Source organism: Maylandia zebra, linkage group LG15 (genome assembly GCF_041146795.1).
Source record: "Maylandia zebra isolate NMK-2024a linkage group LG15, Mzebra_GT3a, whole genome shotgun sequence".
Lineage (NCBI taxonomy): Eukaryota > Metazoa > Chordata > Actinopteri > Cichliformes > Cichlidae > Maylandia > Maylandia zebra.
The window spans coordinates 21262636-21274581 of record NC_135181.1 but is presented as its reverse complement, the minus strand read 5'-3'; the positions used below and the strand labels follow the sequence as shown (position 1 = coordinate 21274581).

General features: G+C 42.7%; 2 protein-coding genes across 2 annotated transcripts in view; both read right to left on the bottom strand.

Moving 5' to 3' along the window:
• Positions 1 to 2164: 2164 nt before the first annotated feature.
• LOC143412655 (uncharacterized) lies at positions 2165 to 4445 on the bottom strand. The gene is made up of 2 exons (XM_076874093.1): positions 3990 to 4445; positions 2165 to 3098 (listed from the first exon to the last, which is right to left on the bottom strand). Exons 1-2 carry the CDS (start codon positions 4331 to 4333, stop codon positions 2828 to 2830), a joined length of 615 nt encoding a protein of 204 aa, XP_076730208.1. The 5' UTR covers positions 4334 to 4445; the 3' UTR covers positions 2165 to 2827.
• Positions 4446 to 4794: 349 nt separating this feature from the next.
• Positions 4795 to 11946, bottom strand: part of LOC101475336 (plasminogen-like) — a 30464-nt gene continuing 23312 nt past the window's right edge. Inside the window, exons 8-10 of the mRNA XM_076874092.1 lie at positions 9863 to 9977; positions 9639 to 9778; positions 4795 to 5686 (exon numbers count right to left, since the gene is read on the bottom strand). Coding sequence (XP_076730207.1) covers positions 5682 to 5686; positions 9639 to 9778; positions 9863 to 9977 — 260 coding nt within the window. The 3' untranslated portion in view covers positions 4795 to 5681. The remainder of the gene's footprint in view (positions 5687 to 9638; positions 9779 to 9862; positions 9978 to 11946) is intronic.

Sequence of the window (11946 nt, the reverse complement as noted above, 5' to 3'; positions counted from 1 at the left end):
TTTGGTCTAAATAACCCAAAATGTGATGTCCACGTATGTGGACGCCAGGTCCTAAGAGGTTAATGAAAAACAAGCCTTTATTTTGGGGCTAACACTCACAGACAAGAAGCAAGGCAAAATGAGGGAACATCTTTCTTTCTTTATTTTGTCTTTGCCTGTCCCGTTCGGTACTTTAGCAATCACGCTTGTTGTCTGAAGGACAGGAAAGAGCCCAACGAATTTATTTTTTCAAGTGGAGAAAATATGCCAATGCCATGTTGTTCCACTTGATTAGTCTGTATTATCATTCTTTATTTATGTTATTTTTTTAAGTTATTACAAATTGGACAGACATATGGAAAGGGAGAAAGGAAGCAAAGGGGTAGGGGAGACGGTAAAAGAAGACACTGCGAAAATCCGTTTGATCACCCGTCAAAAGAAGAAAAGAGAAAACAAACAGCACAACATGATAGAGACAACAACCTAGATACATGTAAGTAACAGTAAATACTAAATATTGAATGTTACTAAGTGGCACGGAGGACCGACAGTGCACAATATGCTTTAAGTTAGCAGCCAAGGAAGATAGGTTTGTGTATGTGAGCGCCTGTGTGTACACCTGTATGCGTGAGCGCGTTTAAGTTTAAAAGGTTTCTCCATCTGGGGGTGTGAGGGAAAATCTAAACTTAAACTAGGAAACTATAAATAAGACTTTCACTATGACTTGACAAAATTAAACTGGATGTGGGGTAGGTAACACAGACGATGCAACAATGAACAAAGGGAGACGGAGGACTTTGTTACGACTGTTGTCGTAATGTTGTCTCATATGTAAATCTGAGTGTACAGGTTAGTGATGGGTCGGTCGTGAATGAAATGGCTCTTACGGTGTGTTCACACCGAACGCGATGGACGCGAATAGAGCGTCAGGTTTACATGTAAAGTCAATGGAAAGGCGCGATGACGCGCGATTGCGGGTCCCGCGAAAATTCGGAAGCAGATTTGCGTCGCGAAAACGCCAAAACGCGTGAAACGCGCGTCAGTGTAGCGCGTCTGGCGCGTTTGACTCGCGAATAAAACCACGCGCGTGAGTTTTTGTGTTGCATTTTGTGCATACGCGCGTTTCGCGTCTACCGCTCGAGTTGGAAAAATCTGAACTCCAGCGTCAAATCGCGCCGCGACAACCAATCAGGAGCCTGGTGACGTGGCTGTTACCTAGGTCAAAGGGGCAGATCCAGCCAAAGCCTTTCATACTTCAATGGAGGGGAAGGCTAATCAATGCGGTAGCAAACAACTCGGAGCTGTACAACACCAGCTGCTTTCAGTACCGAGACAGGAATAAAAAGGACCGAGCTTGGAGGAAGATATGTGAAGAGATCGGGCAACCTGGTAAGTTCATTCATTTCTCTTTTGAAAGTTTTCACTGACCCGGGGAAGCCGCACAAAAGCTAGCAAGCCACCGCTATTTTCCCACTGACGTACAAATACCGTTCTGCTTTTATGCATGTTGTCATTTAGGAATATATTTTATTGTTTATTAATAAACAGCACACAGTGGTCCCGCTGTTCATCCGTCACTGCTTTGCTTTTTCGCTGATTTTTTATTGGACAGTACAGCATTGCATTCTGCAGCCTGATTGACAAATCTCCTCCGTGTCGTGTCTCCTGCGCTTGCCAAATTTATCACGTTTGGTTTTGATAACCATCGCGTCCAATAGAAAAAACAGCACAAAAACACCCATAACTATGAGCCTCATTCGGAAATAGACACCTGCACCGTGAGGGAAAAAGGCGCACGAAAGTGGCGGGCAGATGAAGACAAACCGCGGCATAATAATACTTTTACGTTTTGCAATCTACAAAGGTTTGCACTTTGAGAATCAATTGTGAGAACTGTGACCAGGGGCTAGTTATTCTGAGAACCCCTGCAATAAATGAGGGACCACTGTATACTCTACGATTATTATATCCAACCTGTTAACATTTAATACTGTATTGATAGAACCAACTGATTCTGCAGCAGAGCATCCCCTGTCCCTGAGCTCCTGCTGCTGCACCCACAGATATGTACAGCAAGCACTGATACCTTTTTAGTCGGTGGGATTCCCTTGTGATCACCTTTACTAAATATCTACAACCAATCTGATTATATCCTGTTATTATTTATTTTATTTTTTTTTCAATGTTGAAATTAAAATCTAGTAGCAGCCTTCTCATTTCTTTGTGTTTTGTGCTGTTTTACAGGCCCACAGAGGAGGACGGCTCCGAGGCAGATGAGGGACGGGTCCCAGGACGGTCCATCGGCGGTGGAGCTGGCCATCCTGGAGTCCCTGAAGAGGCCACACCAGTCTCCAATGGAGCATTTCCTCCTCAGCCTTGTTCCTGCTCTGGAGAGCAGCTGGTCCTTTTTATTCCTGTCTCTCTGTAAATTCTTATATTTTATATATTTATGTTTAATGTTTTTCTGTTTGAGACTTTTAATATTATTTCAAATAAATGTTTATAATGACTAATGTCTCAGTTCTACTACACAGCAAATGTTGGCACACGACTTGACACATGTAGAATTTATTTCATATTATACTAATGACAAAATATACTGATACAGTGGGATGCAGAAGTTTGGGCAACCTTGTTAATAGCCATTATTTTCCTGTATAAATTGTTGGTTGTTACAATAAAAAATGTCAGTTAAATATCATACAGGAGACACACACAGTGATATTTGAGAAGTGAAAAGAAGTTTACTGGATTTACAGAAAGTGTGCAATAATTGTTTAAACAAAATCAAGCAGGTGCATCAATTTGGGCACCACAAAAAAGAAATGAAATGAATATTTAGTGTATATCAATGTGTGTGTCTCCTATATGATATATGGGGTGCCTTTGTCTGGATGTGCTTCCCATCCAGAGCTGCACAGCACAGAGGAAAGTTCCAGCGCTCCTGGAATCCCTCTGTGATGGAGCGCCAGTCTCCAGGTGAAGGCACAGCCATGAAATCGTCCACTAGACAGTCCCAGATGGACGTCGCTGCCTGGGGGGTGATCTGGCTCACCGTGGACACACCGACTCTGAAACTGAACGCGATGGTCCTGAAGGAGTCCCCGGTGACAAGGAACCTGGACAAAATTGTTCAAAATCAGTATTATGTGTACTGCAGTTACAAAATACATTATTCAAATTCCAAAATACTTTTGTGATGTCAGATATAAATCACAAAACTTAAATCTTACATAAAACATTTTGTAATTATAAGGATAATTACAAAATGTATATTAGATAATATCTAAAACAGTTGTGTTTTGTTTTAACTTTAACATATCATAATTTGATTGGTAGCAACTTTCACAACTACAGTGAGCCAATCACTCATAATTCCTAAACATGTCAATCAGGTAGGAATGAAGTAAGACATTAATAGAAATAAAGAGTTGTATGTTGACATGTAGCCCTTTCCTTGCTTAAATCATTGTTAATATTTTTGAAAAATTAATCTGTGATAAGACAGCTTATCAAGATAGAACCATGTAACTAGAGATGAACCAAACTGTTCACAGTTTTATCTAACTCTGTTTTAATAAAGGCTGTGACCCCTGCTATAGAGTCTGACAGCTGCAGGGATTATATACAAATATTCAACTATCCCAGAATTAAACCAGGTCTAAATAAAAAGGAGTGAGTATCACTACAAAGGTTAACTCAGTGGTCCTAATGCTACAGTTTGATATCAGCAAAGACCGAGCGCATACATTGATAGGACACCACAGCCATGCTATCATTCAAACACTGATAACAGCATAAATCGAATTAAATCGGGACTTGATGAGAGCTTCTGAGTATCACTAGAAATATTATAAAGAGTCGTCTCTGTACCACAGTTTGCTTTCAGTAAACACCGACAGCATTCACTGTTAGCATAGCACATCCATGTTAGCAGTGTATAACTGGATGGATTAGCATATTAGCACAGATAGCAATAAAGGACTACCGTATTAAATAGTTTTACTAACCTCAGGCAGACGGACAGGCGCTCTGCAGGTGGGATTGAGCGTCTGTAGTTGGTGTCTAGGCGGGCGATGCTGGGACCGACGAGGGAAAGCAGGTCCTCAAACTGGCCGACAGTGATAGCGCTGGAATCGGCCTCATCCAGGCGCAGCTCCTGGAGCAAGTGGTGAAACTCACCAAACTGCTCATGCCTCTGGAGGACCTGATGGACCCAGGTACGGCGAGGACGTCTTTTACGCTGCTGCTCTGCTCTCCACAGTACATAGAGAAGGGAGACTCTCTCTTCAAGCGCTAGCTCGATAGCTGCCATCTTGCAAAGATACCAGTCTGGCACAACTCCCTCCCACATTCCTCCCACATTTCCGGTTCACGCGCGTCAAAATATGATATTTTGACGCGCGATGGATTTTTCTTGGACACGCGTTGAGACGCGAATGTACACGCGTCAAATTAGGGGCGTTTGGGGCGTTTTATTCGCGTCCATCGCGTTCGCTGTGAACACACCGTTAGAGCCGGGTCCTTATTAGGAGCCATGGGTTTTTTCCTCTTTCTCTTGCTCTCTCGCTCTCTCACTTTTTTTTTTTGCTTCATGCTGCACGTTAGCCTTGTGTTTGGGCTGAGCAGAGACGGGAGACACAAACAGAGCCTTGTGTTTGTGCCCGAGGGGACAGGGGCGGTAGTTACATCGCAACAGCAGTAGCACACGAAAAGACCAGGAGGGAGAGAGAGAGAATGACAGAAACAACAAGAGACAACATCATTACATTAGAAAGTTATGTTAAAGAAAATGAGTGACACCAAGAAAAGAAGAAAAATCTGTAACCATTTCAATTTTATTGAAAATAGAAATGCTCTTCTGAATAGTTGCTGGGATGCTTAGAACTCAAAATTCACTGCTTTAAATAGTTTATTTTGATGCACATGCTGTTTTCTTTTGCAAAGAAAGCAGTCTCCATTGTTGACATACCATCACCTGATGTCCAGTAACATCATATCATCATTCCTTTCTCTGGCTTTTTCATAATGTAAAACAAAGTTTACACTTTAAATTGACTTACATTACATTTTCTTCTCTTCTATCTTGTACTTAATTTGTCACTAATTCCAACACAGATAAACATTCAGCCACATATGAATACACTTTAAGTTAACATTAAGTTTTTGCTATTTTAGTTCACATACATTTGTCATTAGTTCAATCCCACATGAACATCCATTTCAACGTGCTCGTTCTTATTCATTTTCTTAGGAACACTTTTCCTACATTTCTCTTCAAAACTCAGTTTTTGTCAATCACCAAATATTATAATATAACATAATAAATAGAATATTTTTTAAATCAGAACATCTTGTATAAAGTGTGATTTTCTGATTTTGTTTAACTTGTATTTTTCTTCTCTGGCAGAATTTGTGATTTTCATGCACTACTTAATGTGTATCCATACTTAATAAAAAATACTTTATAAAAACGTTCATGTCAGAGCAGAACAACGTATACATGTTAAGACATCCTCAACAACCGCATTGCGGATGATAGCTTTTAGTTGGCTTTGATGGTTGCATTGATCCAGTCCACAAACTTAGAAACTTGAGTGTAAACACTGGCCGTCCTGCCCAACGTACATCACTCAGTCCATGTTGCGACACCCTGAAGGACAAATCTGTTCTGCTCATAACAAACCGGAGGACCACCTCTGTCACCCTACAGGTAGGAAACAAAAACTAGATATTAGATAGTGGATACTTTTAGGGCTGGGCCATATTATACCGTTCACGATAATACCGGTATAATGTTAGGCAACGATAGGAAAATGAAATATCGCGATAGAATGGGAGTAAAACGCGCATGCGCAGTGCCTTTGTTTTCATACGCACATGGCCGGTCGTTGAGTGAAACAGATGAACCAGAATTGGTTTGTAAAAATGGTGCAACTTCAGTGATGTGGAACTGGTTTGGTGTTTGTCCGTCAGATACACAACAAAGCACATGTTTTTGCAGAACATGCAAGCGGCCATCGTTATTGTCGTATTTGTCGGACTAAGATGCTCTTAAATCTGGGAGTAATCTGGGTCCTAAGCTCCGTATGCTTCAGGTCAAACAACACTGCAGCATCACTTAGAGTTAAAAACTGTCTCTGCTATCACTTCCAACATAAATGAAGACAGGAAACTAAACAGCAGTGACGTTTGTAGGGTTACTGAAGTTGGGCTAGCTGGTATATAATGATGTGCTACGTGATCACTAGTGACACAGCTATGTTAGCATAACATAAACAGTGAAGCTGGAGGACGAACACTAACACTTTTCCACTTATAAAAGTTAATGTGAAGGTTCTTCATGGTTAGAGACAAATGCAATCGCATGGCAGGATGCTGTAAATGGACCAAACTTCAGTCAGGAGAACAACTGAGATAATCCATCCACAATACGAGGTTAGTCATTAATATACTGCAACAACATGGGAATAGAGCAGCTGCAGAGAATTCAACATTAATGAATCAATGTTACAGAAGTGGAGGAAGCAAGAAGAATGAGTTTAATAAAGTTTGATTTATCTGACTGCTTTGTTTCGCTTAATGTGTCTTATAATCCTGTGCACCTTATGGTCCGAAAAATGTGTACTGCACACTGCAGTTTAATGTTGCAAAGCACCTCTTTTTAACTTCAGTGGACATTATACATGGTTATGCTCAGGATATGTCAGCCCATTTCTACTGGAAATGCCTTTTGGTTAAACTTTCAGCAAGGAATTTGCATTTGCACTGTTACATTTTTATAAAGCTTTAATGTACATAAAAACCAGCTTCTTGTTTAAGTGAAAATAAATGGAAGGTTGTCTTTTTGCACTAGTAATGTTGTGGAGTTGTATTTTGTCTCGCATCAGTTATATCATCGGTTATATCGTTATCGCAAATTTTCAAATATATATCGTGATAAATATTTTTGGCCATATCGCCCTGCTCTAGATACTTTACTATTTTACTCACACAGCTGTTTTTGACTGATGCTAAAAGCAAGCTAAGAAAGTGTCAGAGTCTGCGTGTGGAGAGAGGAGAGCGGACCCAAATGCAGACAAAATGAAGCGTGGAACATAACTAGATTTTAACGAAAAGGGAGCTGTTCATTGTGGCTGTTAGAAAGGTGCAAAACAAATCTAAAGTGGAAAAACTAAACATAAACATGAAAACCTGGTGTGGAAGGGTGGATACCTGGAAACAGGGCGTGAACACAACAGACAACCTAACAATGGATGCATGACAACAGATCACATAAATACTAGGGGTGCAACGATACACAAAATTCCCGGTTCGGTTCGATACTTTGGTGTCACGGTTCGATATTTTTTCAATACAAAATAAAATGTTCATGCCTTTTTAATTTGTCATTTATTAAAATTATAAATATATATATTTTAACTCAAAAGTACAGTTTTTAAATTTAACCCTAACCCTTGTGCGTGTTTTTTATTTTGACAGCGAATGCGCACCTGCGGACCACTTATGTGCAGCCCTGGTTATTTAGCTCGTCATATTGCAGCCACAGAAATTCTTTTGTCCATGAAACCATAAAGCTGCACTTTCTTTTTGCCTTATAGTCTGATTTGTCATAACTTTTCCGTTTTGCGGTAAGCTTTTCTTTGGCTGTCACTTCTTCACCCTGACCTGTCTTATTTGGCTCAGCAGAACTGAAATATATATCCTGCTGCTTTTACAGACGCACTCACATAAGCTCAGCGATTCTCTGCGCGATCAACCTCTCACATGTTTAAGCTTGCTGCGGGAGATTTCACTTGTCATGTTTGCATAGTAAGCTAACGATTGATAAGACGATGTCAGAGGAATTGGTGCACAAATTATCATCACTCACCAATCAGTACTGTCGCTCTCTATACACAGTTCACGCGATTGCAAAGTGAAAGCAAAAAAACAAGCGCAAATTCAAACGCGATTTCAATATGTCACATATTGACAGTGGCTCACCGATGCCAATGACATAATTACCCAGCTACATTTCCGAAAGAATGCAAAAGCATTGACATATATTTTTCCTTCCTATAATAGCCGGACGGGCAGGGCAGAGATAGATTTTGGTAGCCCGACTGGAAAAATCGCTAGCCCCGGGACGTCGGGCTAGCGATTTTGCGAGCCCTGTATCTGATTGAGAAATCACTCATCTTTGGAAAAGAGAGTTTATTACAGAGAAATGGCTCTTTCCAAAATAAAAGCTATACTATCCGCTTCTTCTGGGCTATATTCTCAGCAGCATATTAAACATATCAGGTCCCCATAAGGAGACTCATGTGCTAACGGCTGTCTAAATGACTCGGGTAAAGTTTGTAGCATGCATGCTTGTTGTTTTTGTCTTTGCACTAGGATGATGTCGGCGTAAATGTGCAGTCATATTCGTTGTGTTCCCACTAGTGCTTTCAGGTTAACCTCGTTAAAATGACCTTAACGCCACAACACGGCAAATCTCCGTTAACGAGCTACCCCTGATAGCCCCGTGCATGGGGCTAGACGGCCAACACGTTAACGAGCTAACTGCGCTAACACACTAGCTCCCACCCATGTAATTGAGCATTGCGTGGCACATCCAACATACTGTTTTACTTTAGTCCATGACGCGCTTACCTTCAGGGTCATACGTCACATGAAAACCAAAATAATTCCAAACGCCAGATCTGAATGAGGGTGGGGGAGGTTCAATTTGCCATGTTGCAAGGAGAGCTTAACTTCTGTCTCGCTAGCTTGCCCTGCGCTCTTCCTTCTGACTATGCTGTCTGTGTTGAGCGCTCAGTGGATCTGCGCTCGACAGTGCAGCCTAGGCGGAGTAGTCGAACGCAGATTCACTGAGCGCTCCACACAGACAGCATCGTCAGAAGGAAAGTTGATAAAATAAATTACAAATGTTGTATTGTTCGATACATATGCGTACCGAACCAAAAGCGCTGTATCGAACGGTTCAATATCGATACGAATATCGTTGTACCCCTAATAAATACACACAAGGGTGACAAGGCAAATGGAAACACACGGGGAACACAGCTGAAACAGATGAACATGACGCCACAGGGGAAGAAAAATTAAACAAATTAGACTGTCAAAATAGAAAATACAGAGGTGCAGACTTAAGACACACGACCTTGACATGACATCAGGGAACAGGAGATGGGACACGGGTATAAGAAACAAATACAGAACATGACAGCGAGGGGGAGACAAGGAATGAGATACAAGGGGAAACGTAAACGAGGAGGAGACAAGACTGGGCACACGGGAAAGAGAGGGAACGAGAGCAACGCAAAGGGAGACAAAGGCATCACAGAGACGCACAAAGGGCGACGGGGACTTAAACACAGGGGACATGACAGACTCCCACACTAAAGACATGAAATTACAATCATCATAATGAGGAATAGTGGTGGGTCGGTCGCGAACGAAATGGCTCTTAGAGCCGGTTCTTTGACGTGAACGATGCGAGCTATATTTCTTTTGAGATTATTTACAAGGATAGAAACGGTTAAACTTTGGAGAAGAAAGAGAGGGATTGTTTGGCCATTGGTTCAGAAAAACACAAGAGTAGTAAAGAGAAAAGAAATGTATGTATATGGGTTGTTGACAACGGCCATAATTAAATGAATTATGAATCCTACCAGAGCAACTAGGTACGTTGCAGTGCTCCCAGCGGGCATTAGGATCCGTAGTGTAACACCACGGTCCATTGCTGTCCCCATCAGGGTTTCTGCAGAAGTTGGAGTAAAGCTCTGCTTGTGGGTGGCTCTGCGGCGTGAAACTGCAGCAGAAACATTAAGAACAAATCTCACAAAGGCATAAAAGGATATGAAATGATGATGTAAAATCAAATGCAAACACATACTTTGGCCTGTGTGGGTAGCTTGAGTCCCATCTTTGACAGATCTTTCCTGAGTTTGTTCTGGACTTTGTTCCTCTATAATCTCTTCCTATTCCATTTACACACTCAAGAAGATAGTCTAGAAAAGAAAAGAAAAGAAAAGAAAAGAAAAGAAATAGATTGACTGATGTTTATCACAAATTTCTTATCTGATCTGAGTTCTGTGATGTTTTATGAAACTAAATTAAATTACAGCAGTGTTTAACTTTCAGGTGAAGCTGTTTTCAGTGGTGGAGATTCTTCCTCTGTTATTCTCACCACTGCAGACCATACAGTGGTCTCTGGCCTGCTGTAGAGGAGGGGTAGCACAGTGAGCTCGCAGGAGCGGCACGGGGGTGTGTTTGAAACAGGTATGCTGGGTCAGGTTAAATGACACTGCTATCTTTTGGGGGTTTTCCAGTGACAGTGGAGCAGAAGGACGTGTGTGTGGCAGCAGCCTTGGAGAGACTGTTCCAGCGTGCAGAGCACCGAAACAACAGCATCTGCTGCCCACAGATAATAAAAGATAACAGAGTAAACTGCCAACTGTGTGTGTGCGTGGGGTCCTTACCACAGTGGTGCTGAAATCTTGGTGCTATGTCGGACCCCCAGTCACTCTGCCCGCTCCAGATTGTGGGCCAGGTGATGTCTGCACAGCAGGCGGCTGCGCAGGAGGAGCAGCTGGGGGTATTGCGGGACCACTTGGAGTGGGACACCGCTGTACTGGAGCGGCTGATGGGGGCTGCAGCTGTGCCAGCGTGTCATCCCCCCCGCCCCCACGCTGTCAGTGGCACTTCACCGGATGGTACCGTTGGTTAGGGCTGCACGATTAATCATTAGAAAATCGCGTTCTCGATTCATACTTATGTGCGATCTCATTTCCAAATGACAACGATTTAAAAGATTTTTTTAAAAAGACGACGACGACGATTGTACCGCATTTTGGTCCAGGACGTAATCTGCATGAAAACAAGCGCTCTCTCTTCCTGCTCAACAAATGACAAGGGCGGAGCCTTATACCACGTGATACAGAAGCTGTGCCGTGTGATGCTAAAATTAGCAGGGAAAAAAACAACGGAGAGCACGTCAGGGATGATGAGAAAGTGACAGTAGAAAATCCGTCCCGGTCAACCACCCAAACATCAATAACGGGAACCTTATACAGCGCTTCCCTATACACGTCGAACTCCCGCAGGCACAAAGAAATTACGGAGGCTATCACTTATAACCTGACTAAAGATATGGCTCCCATCAACACTGTGCAAAATGAGGGATTTAGGAAAATGATCAACACCCTAGACAAATGCTACACAGTGCCGTCCCGCAACTATTTTTTCTATTGTTGCACTACCTGCTCTATACACGCAGTGTCGAGCAACGGTGGAGACGGAATTTCAAGCAGTACAACATTTTGCAGCAACAACAAAACGTGAGACATTTGTTGTTTTTATGTTTATTTATTGTTTTTATGTTCAGTCTCAACTGTTACGAAGTTGATGTGCAGTTAATAAGTGCAATAAATATTTATACTGGAAAAGAAAATCGTGAGAGAATCGTGATCTCAATTCTACCGTTGGTATTTATAGAGACTTTTCACGCCACAATGCTGGGGTGCTGCTGTCCGGAGGAAGAGTGGGCACCACGGCTGTTGCCTCTGTTGTCGGGTGAAGCCCAGACAGCTGCCCTGAGCCTGCCTCCGGCGTCCCATGGAGTGTATTAAGATGTCTGTCAGGCGGAATTGGATCACCTTGGTCTTTCCCCGGAGGATTACCGGCAGCAGTTCCACGCTGGTCAGATGCCGGGAGGGGAGCGGCTGATAGCATGGGCAAGGCAGCTCGAAGACGAGGCGAGGTGGCTGTGTCCAGGGCGCATGTAGGAAGACGCCCGTATGCTGGACTTGGTGGTCATGGAGCAATTTGTGAAGGGGTTGCCCGACGCCACCACACATTGGGATCGCTACCACAGCCCCATCGATCAGAACGTGGCAGTCAAACTGGTGGAGGACCATCTGGCCACTGGCCAGGAGTACACGCATCTGAGCAGCCAGCCTACAGGATGCCGGCGACATT